Source organism: Wyeomyia smithii, chromosome 1 (assembly GCF_029784165.1).
Source record: "Wyeomyia smithii strain HCP4-BCI-WySm-NY-G18 chromosome 1, ASM2978416v1, whole genome shotgun sequence".
NCBI lineage: Eukaryota > Metazoa > Arthropoda > Insecta > Diptera > Culicidae > Wyeomyia > Wyeomyia smithii.
In genome coordinates, this window is record NC_073694.1 from 159,938,804 (window position 1) to 159,963,930 (window position 25,127).

The 25,127-nt window shown below is 40.2% G+C and overlaps 1 protein-coding gene across 3 annotated transcripts in view; it reads right to left on the reverse strand.

Moving 5' to 3' along the window:
* The window catches only part of LOC129730703 (beta-alanyl-bioamine nonribosomal peptide synthetase ebony), a 105,770-nt gene that overhangs the window by 25,815 nt on the left and 54,828 nt on the right, over positions 1 to 25,127 (reverse strand). For all 3 annotated transcript variants that reach the window (XM_055690245.1, XM_055690261.1, XM_055690252.1), the window contains exon 2: positions 14,706 to 14,948. In XM_055690245.1, the coding sequence (XP_055546220.1) occupies positions 14,706 to 14,835 (130 nt within the window). In that variant the 5' untranslated portion in view covers positions 14,836 to 14,948. The remainder of the gene's footprint in view (positions 1 to 14,705; positions 14,949 to 25,127) is intronic.

Here is a 25,127-nt window from a genome sequence, read left to right on the forward strand (position 1 = left end):
GTGCTTTGAGGGAGGACATAAGTCCTGGACCTGCAAGGGGTCCGATAGGAGTCAGTTGTGCAGACGATGTGGAAGTGCAGGCCATAAAGCGAAAGACTGTTGGGAGTCTCCAAAGTTTATGGTATGTTCCAGAAAACGGAACGCTCAATATTTCCTCCCTCTTTCCTATATATGCGTGAAGTAGTCTCCGTCAGCGCTCATTGGCATTTTCAATTGAGAATCGTCATGTGAGAGTGATGGTGAATATCTCCGCTTTCAATTGAAAAGCATTTGTATCAATTTCAAGCCCTTTAGTTGTCAAAATCAAAGCAAAAGCTTTCGACTGTGTTTCTTGTGACTCACGAAGTGCTCGAAAATGATACAAAAGCTTTTCAATTCAAAGCGACGGGTCAAAGCATCACTATAACCTGATAATTGTCAATTGAAAAGGACATTGTCAGGCTCTGAGTGTTTCAACCTGAGAAGAAGGGTACGTAGTTGCCAAGGTGAACGGAGTGTTCTACTGCAGTTGCTATGCTCCGCCACGTTGGTGTACCGAAAGGTTCACCCAGATGGTCGATCTGTTATCCATGGAGCTGACGGGCCTAACGCCGTTGGTGGTGGCGGGTGAATTCAATGCTTGGACTGTTCAGTGGGGAAGTCGCTTTACGAACCAGAGGGGTCAGATCTTGTTGGAGGCTTTGGCATCGCTCAACCTAGATCTGGCCAACGTTGGGAACAAATGTACATAGAGCAGAAATGGTGCGCAGTCGATCATCGACATGACGTTCTCAAGTCCAGGACTGATCCAGAACTGGAGGGTAGACGATGGCTACACTAATAGCGACCACCAGCCGCATTTCGATGCCAAGGTATTCGAAGAGGCAATGAGAAGAGAGCGCGCGGGGGGACAGTTGGCTCCGCCCGACTGTTGTCCAGCTAGTTGCCATGCTATCGCGGGCGTGTGACGCCTCCATGCCTGGGACCCGCCAACCTAGAAATGGGAAGCCACTGGTTTAATGGTGGACGGACGCGATAGCCGACCTTCACAGTGCGTGCCTCCGTGCAAGACGGAGGCTGCAGCGTGCGCGAAACGAAGAAGTGAAGGACAGAGCGCCGCGCAGCATTCGGTTCTGCAAGATCGATGCTAAAGAGTGCGATAAAGGCAAGCAAGAGGGCAAGAGGGCTTCGATAGGCTATGTGCGAGTGCCAATACGAATGCGTGGGGTGGCGCCTACAGGATTGTAATGGCCAAGACCAAAGGCACGCTAGTGCCTGTAGAGCGATCATCAGCGATGCTGGAGCGTATCATCGAGGGACTCTTTCCACGCCACGAGCCAAGCCCTTGGCCTCTGGTGGTCAAGTCTCACGTCCGACATTCCAGTATCTCAGACATAGACTAGGGATGGTCGGCTAGCTTGCCGAACATCCAATCCGTGAGCAGCGACAGCCGTGTCAAGGTTGAGGAGGAGGCAAGGGTTATGAATGAGGAACTCATCGTGATTGCCGATACCCCAAAGGTGAGCAAGGCATCGGGACCGATTGTATCCCTAACTTAGCAATCAGGCTGGCTATAAAACGGCCCCGGGCTGTTACGAGTAGTCATGCAGAGGTGCTTGGATGCCCGTCTCTTTCTGGACAGGTGGAAGCGGCAGAGACTGGTCTTACTGCCGAAGCCTGGGAAACCGCCAGGGGACCCATTGACATATAGGCCCATCTGTCTGCTGTACACTACGGGCAAGGTGCTTGAGCGGATTATCCTCAACAGACTGGTGAGGTACACGAAGGGTGCAAACGGTCTGCCAAGTAGTCAGTTCGGCTTCCAGGGCAGGTTCACGCTGGTTTCCATCTCCTCCGTCACCAAGACGGCGGAAGTAGCACTCCAATGCAAAAGAAGGGGAATGCGCTATCACGCAATCGTCACGCTCGACGTGAAAAATGCGTTCAATAGTGCCATTTGGGACTCCAAAGCGCTCGCGTTCAGGAGCATCCATGTACCGGTGTCGCTGTACAAGATTTCGGATAGTTACATCCAGAATCGAGTACTTGTTTACAACACGGAGGAGGATTTGAAGTGTGTCCGAATCTCCGCTGGGGTTCCGCAAGGTTCTATCCTGGGACCGGTGTTGTGGAATGTCATGTATGGCGGAGTGTTGAAACTCAAGTTCCTTGTAGGGGTTGTGATCGTCGGCTTTGAGGTTGCATCACGCACAAAAGCCGCTTCCTGACGTAATACTCAACCGTCGTCCCGGGAAGACCAGGGCTGGAGACTGGGAAGATTTTAGAGGGTCGGGACAGGAACCAGTAGGTGTTTAGGGGAGTTTAACTATCCCAGCATCTCTCCCCTAGTTTCATCCTGGGTGTGATAACAAACGTAAAACAGGCAATAAGAAAATATTTGGGGAAGTAAACTCTCAAACGAGCTCCAGGCGTGTTCAATCGAGTATCATCGGATCATACATACCCAGTTGGTATACGAAAACGTTTTGTAAGCCTCCATAGCTCAACAACTCAAATCCCGTATCATCAGATGCGTCTAAAAATGGTCCGCAATGTGGTCAAGACGGTAATAGCAAAAGTTCTGGGAATCTTGAGAATGATTGAAGATTGGACTAATTATTACATACCTCAGACGCACATGGCACAGTGGTACTGAACGACAATTTAAGTGGAAATGGTTTTGGAGCTATACTATCTATGAAGAAGTTACTTTCTTAGAGTAGGTCTACATTGAAATTCAAATGAAAATTAGGGTAGTCATAATATCAAGAAATGAAACAACTGAAATTTTTTTTAGAGAAAAAATGTCATATTATTTTTGAGCAACTTTGTAGAAGACAACTTTTCTGTAACTCTTGAATTTGCTGAATTAGAGCAATTCTACTCAGGGTCGATCATTTCGCCTCCTATACACTGCCTATAATCGCATATCAGTCCCACCTTAACCCAAATTAATTTTTAGACGGACTTCGAAAAGATCACAATGAAGCTTTATAAACATTTTTTAAGTTCTTATTAAAGCTTTTTAGAGGTTCAACTGGAGACCATCTAAAGGCGGCACAGGGCACTAGAGGGTTCATTTTCATCCATTGCTCTGGATGGATATTAGACTGGGACACGGTTAAATCTATCGAAAACTAACCGATTTACTAGCATTTTAAATTGAACATAATTTTCATTTTGGTTGGTGAATGACTGGACCAAAGGCGCATAACAGTTCCCACTAGTGAACCTCAGCCTTCCAGCTACCGTACCCCTACCTTCTCGTGGTACCAACTGATGTGCGAGTAACCAGTGGAAAGATCGGGTAACCAACCCTGGTGGGACTGCTGGTCGCATGCTGACAGGGGACGGGGCTTCCTTTCTCGGAAGGGAGTTTCCTGGGATCGACACCAACAGAAGCGTTCTAAGTAACGCAGTGTCCATTCTCAAGTCCTGGTAGTGCCCGGGACTCTAAACAATGGCACTACGATGGCCCTCCTGCGACATAGTGGGGTTGGTCGCTGGCCTTGCAAGCCCGCACCGTTAAAAAACAACAGCAACGAACGCAATAACGTTAAGTACGGACCGGAACAATCGGCTAAGACCTAGGCAACGAAAACGGACTAACGATTGGATTCTCGGAGCATGGAACTGCCGATCCCTCAACTTCCTAGGAAGTACCCGCGTGCTTTCCGAGGAATTGAAGACCCGCAAGTTCAACATCGTAGCGCTGCAGGAGGTATGCTGGAAGGGGACGATGGTGCGTACGTACAGGGATGGTCACACCATCTACCAGAGTTGTGGAAGCACACATGAGCTGGGAACAGCTTTTATAGTGATGGGAGAGATGCAGAAGCGGGTGATCGGGTGGTGGCCGATCAGCCCTAGAATGTGCAGGTTGAGGATCAAAGGCCGTTTCTTCAACATTAGTATTATCAACGTGCATAGCCCACACCTCGGAAGTACCGATGACGACAAGGACGAATTCTACGCGCAGTTGGAGAGTGAATATGACCGCTGCCCAAAACATGATGTCAAGATCATCATCGGTGATTACAACGCTCAGGTTGGCCAGGAGGAGGAGTACAGACCGGTGATTGGACGATTCAGTGCACACCAGCTGACGAATGAAAATGGCCTCAGACTAATCGACTTCGCCACCTCCAAGAACATGGCCATACGTAGCACCTTCTTTCAGCATAGCCTCCACCATAGACTCACCTGGAGATCACCGAATAGAACAGAAACACAAATCGACCACGTTTTGATAGATGGTCGGCACTTCTCGGACATTATCGATGTCAGATCACATCGAGGCGCTAACATCGATTCGGATCACTACCTAGTGATGGTTAAGATACGCCAAAAACTATCCGTTGTGAATAACATACGGTACCGTCGCCCGCCACGGTATAATCTCGCGCGACTGAAGCAACACGACATCGCAACACAGTACGCGTCATCGCTCGAAGCTGCACTGCCAGAAGAGGGAGAGCTTGAAGAAGCCCCTCTAGGGGATCGCTGGAATGCCGTGAAAACAGCTATCAGCAGTGCTGCGGAGGAAGTCCTGGGACACGTGCAACCGAATCGACGTAACGAGTGGTTTGACGAAGAATGTCGGCGGATTTTGGACGAGAAGAACGCAGCGCGGGCAACAATGCTGCGTAGAGCCACCCGTCAGAATGTGGAGCGATATAGACTGAAACGGAGGCAGCAAGTCCAACTCTTCAAGGAAAAAAAGCGTCGCCAGGAAGAGGAGGAATGTGAAGAACTCGAGCAGCTGCACCGCACACACGAAACACGAAAGTTCTACCAAAAACTCAACGGATCCCGCAGAGGCTTTGTCCCACGAGCCGAAATGTGTAGGGATAAGAATGGAGGCATTTTGACGGATGATCGTGAGGTGATCGAAAGGTGGAAGCAGCACTACGATGAACACCTGAATGGCGTGCAAGCAGGAGACCACAACAGGAGCGGAGAAGACGTGGTCGGTGCAACGAACGACGAAGATGTGCCACCCCCCACAATAAGCGAAGTTAAGGATGCGATCCGGCAGCTCAATAACAACAAAGCGGCCGGAAAAGACGGCATCGGAGCTGAGCTTATTAAGATGGGCCCCGACAAACTGGCTAGCTCGCTGCATCGGCTGATCGTCGAGATTTGGGAAACAGAACAGCTACCGGAGGAGTGGAAAGAAGGGGTTATCTGCCCCATATACAAAAAGGGCGACAAACTAGACTGCGAGAACTATCGAGCGATCACAGTCCTGAATGCCGCCTACAAAGTGTTTTCCCAGGTCATCTCCCAACGCCTGTCACCATTAGCCAGCAGGTTTGTAGGAAGCTATCAGGCCGGCTTCATGGAAGGACGGTCTACAACTGACCAAATCTTTACACTGCGGCAGATCCTCCAAAAGTGCCGTGAGTTTAGAGTCCCTACACACCATCTTTTCGTCGATTTTAAAGCCGCATACGATTCAATAAACCGACAAGAGCTATGGAAAATTCTAGACGAAAACGGCTTCCCGGGGAAGCTGACAAGACTGATTAAGGCTACGATGGAGGATGTGAAGTGTTGTGTGAGAATTTCGGGTGGAACGTCGGACCCATTCGAGTCTCACAGGGGGCTCCGACAAGGTGATGGTCTCTCCTGCTTATTGTTTAACGTCGCGCTAGAGGGTGTTATGAGACGAGCGGGGTTTGACATGCGGGGCACGATTTTCAACAGATCGGGTCAATTTATTTGCTTTGCGGATGACGTGGATATTGTCGGCAGAAAATTTGAGACGGTGGCAGACCAGTATACCCGACTGAAACGTGAAGCAGATAGGATCGGACTGAAGATTAATACGTCAAAAACTAAGTATATGCTTGCAGGTGGGTCCGAGCACGACAGGGCACGTCTAGGCAATACGGTAACAATCGACGGGGATGAGTTCGAGGTGGTCGACGAGTTTGTGTACCTCGGCTCTCTGGTAACTGAGAATAACGATACCAGCCGGGAGATAAGAAGACGTATTATCAGTGGAAGTCGTGCCTACTATGGGCTCCATAAAAAACTACGGTCGCAAAATCTGAGTCTTCGCACCAAGTGTATCCTGTACAAAACGCTAATAAGACCGGTCGTCCTCTACGGGCATGAGACGTGGACAATGCTCGAGGAGGACTTGCGAGCACTCGGAGTTTTTGAACGTCGGGTGCTAAGAACCATCTTTGGCGGTGTGCAGGAGAACGGAGTGTGGAGGCGTAGGATGAACCACGAGCTTGCGCGCCTCTACGGTGAACCCAGTATTCAGAAAGTGGCTAAAGCTGGAAGGATACGCTGGGCTGGGCATGTAGCTAGAATGCCGGATAGCTACCCTGCAAAATTGGTGTTCGCTTCAAATCCGGCGGGAACGAGAAGGCGAGGGGCGCAACGAGCGAGATGGGTGGACCAGATGGAGCACGATCTGCAAAGTACCGGGTGCCCGCGGAACTGGAGGCAGGCAGCCATGGACCGAGTGAATTGGCGGACCCACGTTATGCAGGCCATGTCTTAGGACGTACGGCCATCTAAGTAAGTAAGTAAGTAAGTAATAATTTTCATTTTTTCCGCTTTTAGATTTTCATTTTACATCCCTATGTAATCGAACTTCCTGAGGTACGTAGTTCTACGTCAAAAAAATGAAATTTTGTTTGGCCAAATTTTGACCGTAACACCCTTTAGACTGATCATAAATGCAGCGTAGTCGACGATGAGGGAAGAGGTTCGAGGAATCATAGTGCCAACCTTCCCTTTTGAGTTCTGCATTCGACTTCGCAGGACCTCCAAAACGGCACAATCTCATGGTTTCTGTATTCTGAACTAATTAAAGTTTTTTAACTTATCGTGTTTTGCATGCGAGTTGACAACTTGTTTTCACCATTATTTCTTCACAAGTTTAACTAGCGGTCAGTTGCAGCTAATTTACGCCTTATTTATATAGGCCTTCACCTATATAATCAAGCGAATCAAGCTGTTGTGTAATGAAAAATATTACTTAATACATTGGAGAACCTTTCCAATAAATTTTCTGGTATTCCATTCTAGCTTAGTAGCGCAGCGCGCGCTCAATAAACATCAGCTGCCAGTAGGGGGCTTGTTAGTTGCCGGTCGCGTGTTTCACGACAAACAGCTGACAGATTTGGCTTGCAGTTGCAGGCGAGATATTTGCATTGCGAAAATCTAACCGAACTGGTTTGTCTTTTCTGTAGAATACTTAAACTCTAGTAAATACCTGCTGTCAGTCGTGATTAGCAGAGCTACAATTTTCGAACTGCTGAAAACTGAATAAGTCAACAGTCAATCACATCCAGTCAATAATCCAACCAGTGACACACAGGGTTTCAGAGATAAACGATTCATTGGTGTTACCAATGCACGCCTGCACATTAACGGTAGCTGCAAGAAGAATACTATTAACCTGCTAACACGCTCACCTTCGCCGTGACAGGAAGGTAAACCTAACTGCAAGGCTTGGGATCGATTGTAAAACTCCACCAACATTTTGGTCCATTGTATAAATCCGGTACTCAAAAAAAAAAAAAATTAAATATTATTCAAATGGTTTTCTAGTTACTCGGCTGAGCTCTTCTAAGGAGGAGTGTGATGGTGCTGAATCGTTGCATTCAACACCCAATGCATGTGCCAAGCAAGCTGTACAAATCACTCTGAACCTTAATCCAAGCTGAGAGTTGAGAGAAACCCACAACGTAAGCATGTTTATGACGCTTCAATCCGCTAAGTGTTTCTGAATGTAACGTACCTAGGTTGCAATCATTTTTTTTTACTTTCGCTGTCCTTGAACTAGCATGTACAAGCGCTGGTTAGTAGAGATGGTCGGGTTTCGGGTTTTCAAACCCGAAACCCGAGCCCGACCCGTACCCGACGGGTTCGGGTCGGGTTTGAAAATTTTCGAAAATGTCGGGTACGGGTCGGGTTCGGGTTTTGTGAAAAAAATATTTCCGGGTTCGGGTCGGGTTCGGGTTTGAAAATGTCGGGTTCAGGTCGGGTTTGGGTATGAAAACGCGAAAAACGACTATAAAATCTATGAAATCTCGGGTTCGGGTTTCACAATTTCGGGTTCGGGACGGGTTCGGGTTTCAAAGAAACAAAATTTTCGGGTTCGGGTCGGGTTTGCTGTGTGCAGTATACGCGCCGTTGTTTGATGGCTTGTATACTGCAAGCATTTTTATGTTAGTACCGTTTTGCTTAAATTTCGAACACTCGAGAAAATTATTCGAACAATTACCTTCTAATGAGAAACATGAAACAAAACTGTCAATCTTAAGCAGTGTAAAATTGATTTTGATACTGGCTCAATATTTCGGTGCTTTCACGTATAGACAAGAATAGATATAAAAATCCGGTAGATCCGGTGTTCCAGTGCGGTACGCAATTTGTAAATCGACTTAAATAGTTAAAAGTTTTGGATCTCATTGGTGAGTTTTGCAATCAATTATGAGTCTTACTAACAGGTTTACCACTCTTTCTTGTTTCATGAAGGTTAGCTTCAAGTGTTGGTTTGATAATATCACATCAAATCGACTTAAATAGTTAAAAGTTTTGGATCTCATTGGTGAGTTTTGCAATCAATTATGAGTCTTACTAACAGGTTTACCATTCTTTCTTGTTTCATGAAGGTTAGCTTCAAGTGTTGGTGGGTTATTGGTTTTTCTTGCAGCTACCGTTAATGGGTAAGCACGCGTTGGTAGCACACGACAACCGTTTAATCTTACAACCTCTTATGTCCCTGGCGGGTGAAAAACAGCCAACTTGAACGTTAGTGTTTCTTTTAGCAAATTTCTTTATTCCACCAAACTGTCAAAACTCTTCTTTATACACTCGATTTTGACCCAGTTTTGAGTTTTTTTAGTTCGTGAACAATTATCGGGCATCTCTTTCTTACTTGCGCCGTAAATCGTGATGTCGTTACTTTATTCCTCGGGAGATTTGCCCTGACGCAGTGGAATAAAGAAAATCGTTATTTCTATCATCACGAGGAAATATTTCACTTTCATGCAATGTTCATTCTCTCTTCGTTTTCGAATTATTCGTAATAAAAAAGGTCACCCAATTTCACACAGCAATTCGCCCTGACGGAGTTACGGTGCTGACACCTTCAATTTGTTTACTTTTTGAGTGCAGAGGTTAGGAATTTCTTCAAGCGTGAATGTGATAGCACAGATAAGAGATTACCAAGCTAATTTTGCTTCATGTGTAAAAAGACGCAACGGTTTTCTAGCATGTCGCAATACGCAGTATGGTGGCACTGAGAACACTTAGTGGTCAATGATTCGATAAAATCGATAGTTTTATCGATAGTTGCCGTTTTTTAATGTAAAAATTTTGAGCAGTCGTAATTTATACAAAATCGACAGTTTTAATCAACCCCAGTTTATATTTGCGATAAATTTCTTTGTTTTAGAGTTGGAATGAAACCTCACAAAAACAGTGTTATATCGTTGCAAAAACAGCGACTCTATAATCTGTGAGAATTTTTATGCGTCTGCCAGCAATTTCTATTATCAAAAACATCATATCAAGAAGACTGGGAACTCTGCCTGAGATCGAGCGACAGTTTTGGCAGCGCAGTCTTGCGAGTAAAAGTGGAACTGACGCATGCTAGTGTGTGTGCTGGCGATGCGAATGCAAGCTGAACGCACAGGTGGTAGTCTAACATACACCCACTCTGTCTTCGCAGCGATGCAAACTTCCACCTTTGATAGATGGAGTGCGCTGTTTGATTTGACGCTTGTCATTTGTATGGAATCGATCCAGAGATGCCAGTCTTCTTGATATGATGTTTTTGCTATAATCCAGCGCTGCCATCACTAAAGTGGTTAAGGTCGCAAGTTGCAGAAAGATGTGGTTAGCATTCCAAACATGTAAAATTTCGAAATCTTACATGTGATTTCTGGAGTTTTTTGTTCTAGCTTGGATATCAGTTGTCTGTGGTGATGGTAACCATTTTGGTTATTTTCCCTACAATACGCATACGGGCAGATCAATGTGTGAAGGAGATGATTTAATTCCATCAGGACGAATACCGATATGGGAAGGGTTTTTACGAAAAAAAAATAATTTCAGCTAGGTGTTAGAGAGACAAAATGGCGGTGTAAAATTAGTGTATATTGCAAAAGTGTAAATTCAGAGAGAGAAGCAGAGACAACTCAAAAACAGACACAGAAACAATACAAAACTGGATCGAAAGGGTCTAAAACGATGCAATCCAGGAATAATCAAGCATTAATGAGCACGGACAATCAACCAAGCTCTAATCAACAAAGAAACAAAGGAAATATGACGTAGCGTCGATCTCAGGAAAAGACAAAAAGGAAGTGCTGATATATATGGAGCTAATAAAATACGATAAGGCGACGGTTAAACATCTTGTAGATGTAGGAAAAGTTCTAAGCGACAAGCAAATTAAAATCTGTTTCGATATAAATGCTATTAAAAATTAAGATATAAGATATAAGATTAAAAAAAAAATCAGATATAAGAAACAAATGATGCTGACCTCAAGCCGTATGTACCAAGTTTCTTCATAGAATCGGTTGGACTAGTCAAAGGTATTCCCCAAACGTACTCAGAACAGAAACTGGAGGAGTGAACAAAGAAATACAGGCAAAATAAACTGGCAAAATTGTATGAGTTTACAGCATTCTAACGTTACCTGATCACACATGTAAACACGAAAGATTTCGTTGGAGTAGTGTGCAGTACACTGTAAAAAATAAACACGTTACTGCCAAGTGTATTCCACTTACTTCTGTGCTAATAGATGAAACATTTCATATCTACGTGGAATACACTAGCGTTTCAGTTCACAGCACAAAATCAAGTGTCTTACACTTCGGTTTGCCATGTCATGCATACCAAAATCAATCATTTAACACTCAGATTTAAATGGCTACACACGTCAAATGCCAAAACACGTTAAAATACCGTGGATTCCAATAAAAATCGATATGGGTCGACATAAAAGAATGATTAGGTTCGTTTATTGACACTCATATGTAATGAGCATCAGGGATTAACGTGCAATTTATTTTCAGTGTAGAGTGCCTGTAAATTATGTATATAGAGTGGCAACACTGTCAAAATTGGAATGAAAAATATCTGTCAGTGTCATTCTAATTGAGCAAACAACCTATTAAAGTCGTGTGGGGATAGGAGAAAGGATGTTCAGTGTTACCAGTGTTGTTTGATGACACGGCGGGCGCCACTATAGTTATATTTATAGGCACTCTAGTGTGCAGTTATTAGGTAAGTTGTGTTTTGAGCTGTTTTGATCTAATTTTCATAGTTTTGGGAATTACAAATTACCTATTCGGAAGCTACAAATACTCGAGAATAACAGAACCTAAAAAACTCTTGTGTAGTTGTGGTTTGTGAGGTTATTTGTAAGAAACCTTTTGGCGATTGTCACAGAAATAAAATAAGTTAGAAAATTCATTGTGGGGCAAAGGTGCACAGAAACCGCGAGACAAAAGTTCGTACTTAAGTATTTTTTCTAAAAAAATGAAACCACTGGTATAGTTATAAGAAAAGACAAGAACCGTTTTTAAAAAAATTAGATAGCATCCAGTAAGCTCTCATGGTGGTGCAAAAGTTTAACGTTTCGAGCAAGGATGAAGGTTTTTAGGATATTTTTTGTGGAGGCACGTCTGTTTGACTGTTTTATTTTTCATTCCTACTGTGATAAGGTGATTAGTGACATTTATGGTTGCTTTTACGGTTTGTACGTTTGTTATTGTTGTTGTTTTTCCTAGAGTAACCGATTGGATAACATTTGTTTTTCACGCTTTTCGATCCGGGTTGTATCCAAGTTGTGACTGTTCGAACATACAGTGGCTGTCAAAAGTTAAAAACAAACTGAAATCAGCTGATCGCAATGTCTCGTGGATTGCATTATAGACCATTTTACGAACTTACACCTGTCTATTGTTGGATTCTACTACGAAATGTGTCTTTCAACTAGAATATTTGATTCACAGTACAGAGCAATACACAAAGGGTTCTATATTTTTCACATTGGCAAGTGTCAGTTACCCGCAGCTAGTGACAGAGTGACTGAGCTGATAGAAAATTCTTTGCGTAAGTCGCAAATGTAGGTAAATGGACTTTACTGTTGCATTATCATGAAATGCTGCATTATAATGAAGGCAACAATTTGATGACATTGGCGAAAAATACCTTTTTGACAATTTTCAATAATTTTGAAAAAATATGGTTATGGTTAGCTAGTCATTAGCCCTGAAATATGTGAGCTGTCAGAAACAAATTGCACAAAAGAGAAAGAAGAACACGGTTTTGACTCTGACGAATCTGATACAACATCTTGAAGTAAAGTGTGGTCACCAAATAATCGCAACACCTTCAATTGGCTACAACTTTTTTCCTGCACGACGAAAATTACCCAAATGTCGAGCTTTCTGTCTTCAGAGTGTATTATTTACATGTTGTTAATTTGACAGTTGTGTATTTTTCACCGTTAATATGAATGCTGAACAAGTGAAAGGGCGAGAAAAAAATTTGTACGCACACATGGCAGATCCGGATCTTTCCCATAGTGCGTTGGGAAAAATTTTACGCATGTGACTGTCTCGAGAGCTCTAAAAAGGTTCCAGGACAAATTGACAATGAATACGGCAATGAGTACGGCGCTATGATGAAACAGGAACCTATAAAAACCAAGAAGAAAGTGAAGGATGCAAGTGACATACTCAGGAAATGGAGGAATAATGAGAAAAAGGTACCGGATACAACTATGCAGGCTCTTATGAATGGCGTGAAGCGAAAGTGTCTAGTGTTCTTTCAAGGAACCTTTAAAACCTGATCAATACCAAGCAAACTAAAGAAAAATGTACGATATTTGATAGCATGTTTTCTGTGTTGCAATAATGTCCACCTTCAATTCGCCCAGCTGATTGCACGCCATTACGCCAGAGATTCCAGATATTTTTTTTTTAAATATCTGTTACTGCTCGGAAAACTGAAAAAATCTGCTCGAAATCTGAAAAAAATCTCCCCTTGATTCGAAAAAATTTCGCTCGCGCAGGCAGAAGTTTGTAAAAATTTGTATACATTTTGTGAACATCTGTAGAAATATAAGGAGACTCTGACAAAAATCTGCAAAACCTGTGGAAAAACTGCAAATATCTGCGAATCACTAAAAATCTGCGTTTTACGCCTGGAATATTTTTGACTTATTGCGTTTCCACAAACCACAATTTTCGTGGTTGGTTGGAAGTTGCTGCTTGGACTATCGCGGCCGTTAGTCGGTATCCGCTAGAGCAGAGGTACTTCACCTTAAGGACAACCTGTTGACCGACTTGACCGATGCTGTTTAGCTTGCATTGCGCATAGTTAATTCGCAATAACTCTTAATAGCTCGCCTATAAACCAAATCTGCCAGCTGTTTTATGATGAAATATACGCGAGGCACGCGACCGGTAACTAGTAAACTCTTGCCGGCTACGGCGCTTGAATGGAAAACTGGGAAGTTCATTGCAACGGTTACATATGTAGCTATATTTCGAATTAGACAATTTCTTGACTCGTAGAATAAGTCCTATGTCAACTGCAACAAAGTAGTGAACCTGTTTGGTCAGCACATGTCAACTAATGGGCTGTTAGATGTCATTTTATCTAATCGTATTCACGTGTAACCTTTGATATTAAGGCAAAAGAAACCGGCTTTAACTGGAACAATAATGCTTCTAGTTGTTGAGGAAACACGAGTGCTTATCTTGACGTAGGATGGCGTCTTATTGTAAGGGTTAAATCGATATCATTTCTCGATTCCAAACACAGGTCGGACTCGATTATTCGGAATATTGGCATATTTGGCATATTTGTTACCATGTATGTCACTTTCGGCATGATTGGGACGTGTTCGAATCAAGTGAAAATAATCAATGTCCAATTTTATTTTTTTTGCTTCTCAAGATTCCATCCCTTTTCGCCTCAGAAATAATTTCTGGGTACGCCACTGCATCATACAAGTAACATTAAAAAAAAAAAGGAAATATTTATTTTATGTTCGTTGATCGCAAATTTGAATATTTTTTCTGTGATTCGATTATCCGGAAAACTCGATTACCCGGAATGAAATTTTTTTGATGTTCCGGATAGTCGAGTCCGACCTGTATCGTGAAAATAGAAGGTTAAGCCCAGGTTAGTGTCAGGGATGCCACATGTACAGATTAATCTGTATTTTACAGATTTTTGGCCGAAGTAACGGTACAGAATCTGTATATACAGATTTGCAGATTTTCCGAAATTGACATTAATTTTTAAAAACAATCCAAATTTTATTTAATTAAATAATAAGCAAATTGAACATATTTCCAACTCCCCTTGTTTTGAGATAAAAACTTTGTTTATGTACCATAAAAACTTAAAAAATACAAAGTTCTTTATGTTTAAACAATACAGATTTTTTTTACAGATATTTTTGTTCCAGATACAGATGCTCAGATTTTTTCAAGGGAAAACACAGATTTAAATGTGGCAACCCTGGTTAGTGTTCGAATGCCAAATACTTTTTCATTTGAGATTCGATCATAAGATGGTTTGCTCTATCGTAGGGACCGATTTTCGACAGTCAAAATATGTGTCGTTGTTTTGGAATTCTAGAACTTTCACCCTTCCAATCCTTAATTCTAGGCAGATGCATCAGACCGATAAAACATAAAAATCATTTTTTATATACAAACCGTTATATATGAGCGCTGTGTCGGTTCCACAGAACTGATCAACATTGGCCTCAATCGTTCGATGAAGTAGCACCGGAATCAAACTACGCTGCTGCCCCTTGAGGATGGCTAACTGCGGCAGGGTACCCATGGCTGAGGTATTTGTTAATTTCGATTATTCGATGCTGTGTCTTTCCGTAAGCCGCTGACAACAAATCGTAGTTGATTTCTCGATTAATATCCTTGTTTGCAGTATGAGGTTACCTGGCGGAGAAATAAGGTATGAACAATAAATTAGGCTGGTGGCAACAATTTCAGGTTCCTACTACTAGCGATCAATTGTGGGGGTATATTTGTTGTAGCTCGTAGAATAGAGGAGGGTCCAATGTAAGACGCGGCGTATTTAGCACGTGGGGTGTAGTAACTATTAGAGTGACAGTATAAATATTCATGTTGATTTTTTAAGCTAAACCACATACAAAAGGTTTATGGTCAGGATCTTATTTATAGTCCGGTTTGAATATTCAGAAGCTCTTTTAATTCATACATTCATTGCTAACGATTCCTATTTAGAACAAAACTATTAGCATATGAAACCGAATAAATTACGGTCGACTATTTAAATGTTAATTTCGACCTACGTTGAATGCATTCTATTTTTCATAGTTCAATGAAACAAATACACATCAAAAGAAGCCTATTTCAACGTTAGTAGAAATTATCTCCTTGTATATCATGCGTACTGTTATTCTCTAAAAACAACTAAAAAAATTACTAGCCTAAACTGTTGCTGTTTCATCGTATCCAGATTCTTTCGTGATCAACCTTTACCTTGAGAATATTATTTATAAAAGTTCCATTGTGATAATCACCACTTTATTTTGCGTTGGATAACAATGGTCGAGCAAAGCGAAACAAATGTTGCCCTAAGCCTCAGAATAGTTGCTCTCAAAATATTATAGCTTTTTAACCATTCCTGTGAATTTTGGTGCCCCTAGTGAATGCAGAAGTGTGTCAAAGTGGGGTAGAGTATTTGCTTGCCGGGTTTGTTGCTATTACGTTGGCTTATGGGAAAACATTTCATTTTTTTCCAGTTTGTGGGAGAGACTATGAACTATTCTGTCCTGTTCGTAGTCTTAATGCTATAGCTTTTTAACAGTCTACTTTTTAGAGCTCTCGCTTATTCAACACTATAGGTCATTCTTTTTAAAACTTGTTTCCCAAATTTCATGAAAAACTATGACATAGAAATCTATCACGTCTGTCATAGGGAACTATGCCATAATTATCGTTCACCGTGTGGCATGGCAGCACCTTTAGCGTCCGTGTAGTAGCAACTTAAGATGCATACGCTACCCATGTTTCACATGTAATAAAAAAAATGAAACATTTGATATTGGTTCACCAGGAAGATGACGATTTAAAAGTAAACCCGCACAATGTTGGCATATACAATGTAGGGGAGAAATAATATTTTGAAACTTTCCATTAATTTTTATCAGTTAAAAAATCTTTAAAGAATAAATTTGAGTGGTAATGTATGAGCCATAACAGTTTTTACCGGAATTTTTTATTGGACATTTTTCTATTTTTTCTGGAATATATATAGACTTTAGGCCCGTTATCCACACATAATATTAAAATACAATGAATTAACGACAAAAATACAATCAATTAACATTCATGAAGTTGTCCTCTTAAATATAAACTTAGTCTGTTTTTTAAAATTCTAAACCTTTCCATAACTTCACAATGGTTCTGTTAACCAATTAGCAATGACATTTAAATACCATCCCTAATGGTAACTCGGCAGGAAGCGTACATTAACAATTAAAATAAATACATTGGAACGTAATCAGGTTGCACCCGTTGCACCGCTCACGCACGGGAAGTAATAATTAGTTACTATTGACATGCGCACGAGACAGCGTTATACAGCAAAAGTTGCGCTGGAAATATTTTATTCGATCAGATATTATTTCGACACCAAACCTGCGCAATCAGAATACTGAATTTGAAATCAGGTAAAAGTTACGAAACAACTTGCAGGAGATTTGATGGAAACTATTTTTTTATTCTCTATTTATCGTTTTGCAATTTAAGTATGGTAGGTGAAGGTTAAAAAAGAAAGGTGAAGGTTGAAAGTCACTGCCGTCATCACATGTTACATAGTTACATTTTGCGATTTACGCTTTCAGATGCCGCAGAAAGGAAAAGTGTTGCTTGCAGAGATGCCAGATATTTTTGAAAAAAGTCTGCAACTGCTCGAAAACCGGAAAAATCTGCTTGAAATCTGAAAAAAAAATCTATCCGTGATTCGCAAAAATTTCGCTCGCGCAGGCAAAATATCTGCACTCATTTTGAGACAATCTGCGCAAATATAAGGAGACTCTGACAAAAATCTGCAGAAACTTTTGAAAATCTACAAATATCTGCGAATCAATAAAAATCTGCAAAAAGCAAAGCCTTGGTGCTACATTCTGATTCGGAACTTGAGTGAACAAAAAAAACTGTTCCTGAATTTCTGACATCAACGAACAAGGGATGCCAGACTTACGATTTTATTTGCTTCTTTCAAAGTTGTCAGTTCCTACACCTCTGAAAGTTAACACTCCACCGTTTTCAAATTTTTTTCGTGAGTTTCGAATAATAGAAATTTTTTATTGAATCAAATGCTATTTTTTCTCATTTTCTTTGGTTAATCGCTTAACTTTGCCACATTACTAAATTATTATTTTAAAAAACCGTGGCACCTACAGAACCAGAAAACGTGCTGTTCGCATCTCGTAACGTCTGCCATGGACGTTTCCTACCTGCATTTACGTGCCCCACAAACAAAACGCTAGCTCAGAAGCTGCGCATTTGTTCGTTTGTCTCATATAGTTAACAGAATAATTGCCAGAGTGGGCAATTTTCCAATTGCTAATGATATGTAATTTCCCATAAAATTCACATCCAAAGTGTGCATAGACTTTTTCACTGTCAGCACGCTGTTACAGGTTGGAGAATCGGGCCTTATTTCTACTGCAATCTAAATCAATTAGTTTGTTCTATGATCATCTTCTTAGGACAGTTTCTCAAGTTATATCTCACGGTAATCTGTGGAAATAGTTATATTTGAGATTACTTAATTAGCTCCTGATTAGTTTAGAAGTACCTAACTATTGATTTATATTCAAAGACTTGAACAGCTGTGATTTCCAGTAAACGCTAGATGAAAAAATAATCAAGTAATAAATTAGTACGGAGGATTCGTAGCTGGTTTAAATGGTAATTTTAAGTATGCCTATAGACTAACCCGTACCGCCAACTTTCGTAAGTAATCTAATCAAGTCATTTGTTTCGGCATCTGAATGATTGATTTGCCATTGAGTCACTTTTATAGACGCGCTTAGATCTAGTGAAAGGGACTACCATTTCTTTGCGGTGGGAAGCAAATCTTCGCCCAGTTTGTTTACGTTTGCGAGTACACTCTTTTGCTAGTGCAGTCTATAAGGAATAATAAATGTAATCAATGTTGGATTTTTTACGTCGCTGTTACTCGCCAATAAAAATTAGCATACCCGTCTGTTTTTATACCATCGATATCACCTAGGTACAAATAGTAATCACTCAGATTTGTTTCAAGCAACTTGTAGAGTTTGATATATATCTATCTATTTGCAATTGAACACCGATAATTAAAAACTTCAGTTGTGTAAATAACGTAGGAAGATCTGCTGCCAAATGTTTAAGACACCTAATCGCAGCTTATATTTTTTACCTGAGAAGAAAAAGAGGAAAATGTAATGTTTCAATTTTAATATTACACGCAATACAATAGAGCAGAATCATTTCAAAGCGCCTGGAAATACGCGAAAATTTAATCGACCATTTTTGATTTGAATGAAACTTTGCACACGTATTTGGCTTAAGAAACTGAGCATTTTTCACAGGTGCAGAGATTTTTTACACCCATGAGTTACATTCTAAAAGGGCGTATGCCTTTTGGCATAGGTTTTATTCGGAGCATTGTAGCCCAGAAACCGTTGGTTGTATAGAAAAACTGCCTGAGAATGAGTTGTAGGGAATTAAAAATGCACCATAAAAAAATATACACTGTACAAAAAAAATTGTTTTTTGACCAAAAAAATTAATAAATAAACATTAAATTTCAATTTAAAAAAAAAAAGAGTTGAATTTTTTTCTTATTTTTTTTTTTAAGAAACTTGACTTTAATACGCAACTTAAAAAAAAATCCAGGATGGAGAAATGAAAAATAGTTTTTTTATGGTAGATTAATTTTTTTATGAAAATACTAATTTAAACATTTTTCAAAATATTTGTATTCTGATGATTTTCAAAGATGCAGAGAGTCATTTTAAATCAAAAAGCTCTTGGTAGTTAACATTATAAAGGCATTGGTTTTCGAGTTATTTTAAATTTAAGTTCGAAAAATTATAATTATTTTGGAAAATACACGGTTTTCTTAATTTGTCCATGGTTCTCCAGCAAAAACCATACGTTCATTGGAATGCTTGATCAAAAATATACAATTCATTCTTTGACAACAAAACGATTGGGCTAACGGTTCTCAAGAAAAGAGTTAAAGGTTTTAAGTCAGCGGTTCTCAACCTGGGGTACGCGTACCCCTGGGGGTACTCGAAAGCCTGCAGGGGGTACGCGAAAGAAAAATCAGTAATGGCGGATAATGTAATTTTTCATTATAATTCTTTACTTTCTATTCAATGTTGCTCCTAAAACATGACTGTAGCAATCAAACAAACGAAGTTGAATTTAAAACCTGATCTAGACCTCCACAACATGATCTACCACTACCACTCTCCCACTCTGCGAGAACATTCCAAGCCAGGGGGTACAATTGATATGAAAAATATCGCCAAGGGGTACGCGGACAGAGAAAGGTTGAGAACCGCTGTTTTAAGTGATATAAATATATATAAGAATCAAATATTTATTTTCGAGTTTTATTATCTTAAGAACATATTTTTTCATGACATAGATACTTTACAGAACTAGTTTCACCTTATATTTCATATACATCATAAGTAAATGATTCGTCATCTTGTGAAAACAGCTTCGTTTGTATCTTATTTTCTGAAATCGAAACAAAAGAGTAATACTTTTGTGTGGCAGCTATTATTATAGATTTTTTGAAAATATTGCTCCATTCTGTTACTCCTTTTTCATATTCTTCATATTATATCCAACTAAATGACATTTTTGATGTATTTTTATTACTTTTCTGATTAGACCAATCATACAATTCTTTTGCGCTTGTAATGGGATGTTCATGTTCTTTAGCTAAACTTGCATTTCCTGCCATTCGTTTTAATATGCCACCAATTGCATCGCATGGGCCTTTACCATGAGAAGTCGCAAAAAAATGCCACTCTGCATCGACGTTATATTTTGTTTCGAACTTGCAAAGACTTGCAAAGTTTTTTCTATTTTTATATTGTGAGGCAGCTCCATCAGACATTAATATCGCTTTATTCAACTCTATTGTTGTTTTCAAAAAACTCATTATTTGGCAATGAACACCTGAACCGCAACAGTATCATGATGGAGTACTTCCGATATTATGATGAAGCTGGTATTCTTAAGTGTTCCAGATTCTGAATAGTAAACAACGAAGGGATGAATGGTGGCTTGACTATCATTCAAATAACTAAACGAATCACAAATTGATAAAGACGTATTAAAATGAGCTTGACTGTTCAATGTTTTTAATTTTGCAATAACGTTTTCGTTTAATTTGCGTAAGCTTGATGAGCACCGATGACCAGGAAAGGGTTTACAGCATTTGAGCTTGGTGTATTCCATTTTCACTTTATTCATCTTCACAAAATGAAAACTGTTACTAACACATCTGGAGTAGTGCAATCGTATTTATATACGAAAACAGATATTATAAGTAACCCAGTAGTTATCTGTTGCGTACTTTACAAACAGTTATTATTAGTAATCAAGTAGGTAGTGTTGCACGACAAACATATTTTTATATAAAACATTCGGCAAGGGGGAACGTGTAGGTAGGCTAAGTTTTAGCGCTTGAGTTATTTATCCAATCGTTTTGTTGTCAAAGAATGAATTGTATATTTTTGATCAAGCATTCCAATAAACGTAAGGTTTTTGCTGGAGAACCATGGACAAATTAAGAAAAACGTGTATTTTCCGAAATATAATTAATTAATCGAGCTTAAATTTAAAATAACTCGAAAACCAATGCCTTTAGAATGTTTACTACCAAGAGCTTTTTAATTTAAAATGACTCTCTGCATCTATTAAAATCATCAAAATACAAATATTTTGAAAAATGTTTGAATTAGAATTTTTATAAAAAAATTAATCTGTCATAAAAAAATTATTTTTCATTTCTCCATCCTGGATTTTTTTTTTAAAGTTGCGTATTAACGTCAAGTTTCTTTAAAAAAAATGAAAAAAAAAATTCAACTCTTTTTTTTAAATTGAAATTTAATGTTAATTTTTAATTTTTTTTGGTCAAAAATATTTTTTTTGTACAGTGTATATTTTTTATGGTGCATTTTTAATTCCCTACAACTCATTCTCAGACAGTTTTTCTATACAACCAACGGTTTCTGGGCTACAATGCTTCGAATAAAACCTATGCCAAAAGGCATACGCCCTTTGAGAATGTAACTCATGGGTGTAAAAAATCGCTCCATCTGTGGAAAATGCTCAGTTTGCTGAGCCAAATACGTGTGCAAAGTTTCATTCATTCGTAACTTGCCTTTGAAAAGGTATGGGATAAACTATGAGGAAGGGTAGTGGTGGCGCTGATGTGCTTTTACCCTTTGAATTCTGTTGACAGTTGTTGCACGCTGTGCTGCCAAAACAGCAGAAATGCTGAAGATTTATCTTTTGCGAAATATGTCCAGTGGGTGTCGCACAAGTTAGTAGGAAACACAATTTTCTTAGAATCTTGTACGGAGTGGTACGTCTGTTTGTTTGTGCAGTCACTTTATCAAAAGTAAACATTGCAAACAGTGTGACACAGTTGCCTTTTCGTTGTCTGGAAGCTTTCGTGATCAAGCTTTGATTATTTTGTTTCACCCATGACCAGGCCCATATTCGAGGGTTAGGGATGGGGGGAAGGGCGGTAATGGGGGCGAATGCTCAAGGGGCCCCTTATGTACTGGTTATTACCACCTATCCGCATGCCCTCCCAGATTAGAACACGAAATGAAGACCTCTTTCTTTGCTCGTCACCTTTCAGTTCGCCGACATTTCGGGAAGACATGGTAAACTTTTTCGCGAAGCGTGATTTTGCATTTTTTAATATTATTACGCCTATGTTGTAAGTAAGCATGGAAAGTTTTATTCACTAGCAATATTTCATGCGAATGTGTTCTTTGATTCATCAGGTATCGTTCAATTATTTTCACTCAAGTTTTCCATAAAAACACTGCTACTTGTTTTTCGCTTCTAAGCGTTCCAAATACAAAAGAAGAAGACTGAATTATTCAAACACAGTAATATTGTTTGTATCCAAGTTCACTTGTATCACGAGAACCTTTGAAAGATTATCGTCAGTGATACAAAACTATGAATCCTAATGAACGTTAAATTACGTTCAACTGTTTGCTTACCGGAGCAAGTAGGTGTCATCAATGCTTACGGAAATTGTAGCATGGTGCATTAGCATCATCTCTCAGATGATCTCGAGGTACGATGCTGGCCTAACAAGCCAGTCGTCGTAGGCTCGAGTCTCGGCTCGGGAGAGACTGTTAGTGTCAGTAGGAGCGTAGCGCTAGCCCCGCAATTGTCCTGTACACTAAACAGTTGGCTGCGAAGTCTGCGTATAACAAACAGAAGGTCAAATTCCATATATTATTTGATTTGATATTTGATATCACCAAGAATCACTGAATAGTATCACGGTGTAAGCACGACCTGGAGTAGCCAAAATCCGCCTACAAGTAACCAACATTTGAAAGAATCGTTGCGATCGCTGGAGTGCAATCGTTTACGGATCTTTCTTGGAGCACTCGCTATATGTTGCTCGCCTACTATGAAGCAGTCAATACTGAAGCAAAATCATCAAAGAAAGCCACCATATATTTCTTTGATCTACGTTGTTTCTTGCATGCGTGAGAATGTGTAATTTTTAATAGCGATGTTTTGCTGGGATTGAAAGCTCATGAATAGCACGTTCAAAAAAGATACCCGAATGATTGTGATGCGATACGATTTTTTCTATCCTTGGTTGTAAAGAAAGAGGGCCCCCTAGCACCCAAATCCGGCCGTGCCTTGCTGAGGTACGATAAAAGTTCATCGCATCGCAATGTTTTACGAAAAAAAAATCCATGTTTTAGAGTGCCCCGTTTAGCCTCGGTACCTGGCTTCATGAGACGGCGTACACTTTACAGTCGGAAATCCTCATCTTAACCCGCAACCGAAAAGGCACTTTTACATATTCGTACTGTCCAGTCACAGTATACGGAACGAAATCCGGAGTCCTGTTTGCATGACGGAACCCACTCCTCAAGTTCAAAACAAAGAAATAATTCTTTCTCTCAACTTACTCCAAACAGCGCTTAATAAGCGGAATAGGATAACCACAGACTAACAGACGTAACACTGGAACTCAGCTCCATCGCCACAAAAAACGATCATTTCAAATTTCCAATCGAATAACAGTCATCACGCGATAACGCCGCCTGGGGCGCTGTCAATGAAGTACCCATACATATTTTGTGGTTCCCCGTTTGACACATGCAGTAACGCTGGCGCTGATGTCGAAATTCATGACGCAGCGCGAACACGACAGCAGATGGTGCTAGTGTTACTAACGTAAAGTACTGGAATCATCCGTACGATGATTTTATTGAAAATTTGTTCGAAGTATCATGTCTGTTAGTCTGTGGGATAACTATTGCACACTTCAAGTTTAGAAAAGCGGGCAATGTATGTAGTTTCGCGGGGATGCGAAGATGAACGGGAATAGAAGGTGTGACTAGACTTAGAAAAAATTTCCCTCGTCCAGACGGGCTTTACTAAACTTAAAATGTAAGCCAATTATGACAAAAAATAAAATTAGTTCGTAAAGTAAATATTGCACACTGTTATTCTGTTCAAAGCCCGAGAATGAACACACGGAAATGAATACGGGGAATCGCTCGGGCGAAGATTGCCCGCGGACAGTAGCTCTTCAATTATGTTATTCACTTCAATTCTATCGAAATATGATAATCGTCTCGAACCAAAACTTATTGGCGCATCGTAAGTCAGCCTTAACCTCATTTCATAAGAATGTTTCCCCATAGGAATTGGTGAAGTTTCTACGCAATTCTCATTGATTACTTTGAGCCGCTCATGTAAATGGACTTCTCCTAGCCTTGTATCAATAGGAAATTCCACTATAATGTCGATTGCATAAATTTCTGGAGAGGCAGTTCCGGCAGAACCACTATCAGTATGTGAGTTATTTGTGTAGAGAAGACAATTTTCCAGAGCTCGATATTCTGCTCCTGCAGTCACTTCGGCCGTTTTTAACGGTTGGCCATCTCGTATCTCACTTCTGACGATGTAAAATCAAAAGGCTTTCGTTCGGCAAGTTTAGTCGAACTCTCGAAAACTGTTTGTTTTAAACGCGACCAGTTATTCGCACAAAAGTGACACTACCTTGTCAATTTTTGTTCCTTTCAAGAAATTTTTGGCGCGGAAAATCATCGCTTATAGCTTGACAGTTCGGAAGTGTTGCTATCGGAATGCGAAGAACGGAAGAAACGGAATTTCGCCCTCTTAAGGAGATATAGTCAAAATAATATACACTCTACTAATCAACTACCAAAAGGAAGAATAATACTACAAATGAGATGTTATAGCGTTAAGCGGCTATTACACGAAGCAAATATTTGTTATTTTTGATACCGGATTTATTTGCGCAAATTTTTTCTACGAGAAAATATATTCGTTATGGTATTACACTACAGCAAATATTTACCTCAAAACCTGTTTGCTTGAATGCTAGCAAAGTCTCTTTGTTCATTTTATGGTAAATTTGTTTGCTATGCTATTAGACGATGCGAAAAATATGAAGCAAATCTAGTTTTCATTCGCAGCACAATAATTCAAATGTCAATCTAAAACATTGTTTCTGTGTTTTAGTGGTTTTGGTTCAATATCGGTAGTGTTCGACACAATATATTTTGTTTTAAGTGAGAATGGCTGGTTTCGAAGAAGAAGATTCGCTGTTGGTTTGCTTTAAAAATGGTGAGAATCGGAAACGTCGTCGGATGCGCAGTGTGTGGGTGCGTATATCCATTAATCTATTTCTGCCGGTGAAACGCTAGCTCTCACATTGCGCTTTGATGCAACAGGTGATAGTTTCATGTCGTTACAATATCTCTTTCGTATCCCACAATCAACAATAATTCCCGAAGTTTGTGATGCAATAGACAAAGCTTTGAAGCCTGA